The sequence below is a fragment of the Eimeria tenella genome, genomic scaffold (assembly GCF_000499545.2).
Source record: "Eimeria tenella Houghton genomic scaffold, Eth_scaff4167, whole genome shotgun sequence".
Lineage (NCBI taxonomy): Eukaryota > Apicomplexa > Conoidasida > Eucoccidiorida > Eimeriidae > Eimeria > Eimeria tenella.
Window position 1 is genome coordinate 1 of NW_013545083.1, and position 1,728 is coordinate 1,728.

A 1,728-nucleotide genomic window follows, 5' to 3' on the forward strand; every position below is an offset into this window, starting at 1 on the left:
TGCCGCTGCTGCTGCTGCAGGTGGCAGCAGCCCGCAGGAGGCGTTAGGGAGTGGCCGCTGTGCAAGACAGAGCAGCAGGGTGCTGCTGCTGCTGTTGCTGCTCGAGCTGTTGCTAAGGGCTGCCTTGCAGTGAGGGGGAACGCGTCGAAGTTGCTGCAGCTGCTGCTGCTGTTGCTGCTGCTGCTGCACCCTACTGGAACAGCAGCAAGAGGGGGCACCTGGGGGGCCCCTAGGGGGCCCTCAAGGGCCCCCCTATGAGGTGTCAAAGCCAATGGGGGTGTCTGCTGACGCTGAGCAGCAACAGCAGGGAGCCTGCGAGCTGCTGCTGCTTCTGCTGCTGCTGCTCCTTCGGGTGCTGCTGCTGCTGCTGCTGCTCCTTCGGGTGCTGCTGCTGCTGCTGCTGCTGGGCTGCGCGCAGCAGCAAGGGAACCCCCTTGCTCCTCCTGAAGGACTCTTGTGAAAATCTCATCTGCGGTTTTGTAAAGCGCGTCCAGCCACCTGGGAACAAACTAAACCCTAAACCCTAAACCCTAAACCCTAAACCCTGAGCCAGGGGACCTCAACCCTAGCCTCCTGGGTGAACTTTGGTGTATTATTATCCTGTTGCCATTCCGCACCGTCAAACTCTAGCCCCTAGCCCCAAACCCTAAACTCTAAACCCTACACCCTAAGCCCTAAACCCTAAACCCTAAACCCTAAACCCTAAACCCTAAACCCTGGAGGCGGACCTGACGAACTGTTTGGGGGTGGCCATGTGCTCGAGCAGCCAGGGGTGCAGCAAAAGTTCTTTTGCTGTTTTTCTTTTTGCAGGAGAAACCCTCAAGCAGCTGAAGAGAAAGTCTCTGAATTCGGGTGTATAGACACCTCGCAGCTGCTGCTGCAGCGCAGCAGCAACAGCAGCATCACTTATGTTGCAGGGAACTCCTTGGCGAAAAGGGTGGCTGAGAGCAGCAAGTTCTAGAAGAGCAACTCCGAGGCTCCAGATGTCTCCTTTGAAAGAAACGTCTTCTGCTGCTGCTGCTGCTGCTGCTGCTGCGCCCTTCTTCGCTGCTGCGGCCGCTGCAGCTGCTGCTGCTGCTGCTGCTGCGCCCGCGCAGCGCCCAGGAGCCTCAGAGGAAGGAGAAATGTCAGCAGACCCGCTGAACAAACGCTCAGGGCTCCTGCAGCAGCAGCAGCAGCAGCAACAGCAATAGCGGCAGCAGCAGCAGCAGCAAAAGTGATAAACAACATCGCACTGCAGCGGCAGCTGCAGCAACGGCGAGACGCGTTGAAACGAAGGCTCCATACACACCCCTAACCCTAAACCCTAAATTCTAAACCCCAAACCCTAAACCCTAAACCCTAAACCCTAAACCCTAAACCCCAATCTTTAATTACATGTAGAGTTCTGTGCCGACGAAAGTGAGAGGATCTTCTGTCTCTCCTGAAAGCCACCGGCTGACGCCCAAGTCCGCCAGCTTCACATAACCTACAGCAGCAGCAGCAGCAGCAGCAGCAGCAACAGCGGCAAAAGGAGCAGCAACGTCTAGATGTTGAGCAGCAGCGACACGCTGCAGCAGCAGGTCCAGCAGCTGCAGCAGCAGCAAATAAAGCAGCACCATTGAGCCACACAGCAGCAAAAGCATTAACGCAAGCAGCAGCATCAATAGATACAGCAGCACAAACGGCAACAGTTGCTGCAGCAGCTGCAGCAGCAGCAGCAGCAAGATGCAGCTGCCGCAGAAGAAA

The 1,728-nt window shown here is 56.9% G+C and overlaps 1 protein-coding gene across 1 annotated transcript; it reads right to left on the reverse strand.

Annotated features, from left to right (window-relative positions):
• Nucleotides 1–262: 262 nt before the first annotated feature.
• ETH_00038845 (uncharacterized protein) lies at nt 263–1,468 on the reverse strand (the record flags this gene model as incomplete). The annotated part of the gene is made up of 3 exons (XM_013379919.1): nt 263–509; nt 729–1,160; nt 1,378–1,468. Coding segments are annotated over 3 exons (770 nt in total), but the record flags the coding sequence as incomplete, so codon positions are not given.
• Nucleotides 1,469–1,728: the final 260 nt, after the last annotated feature.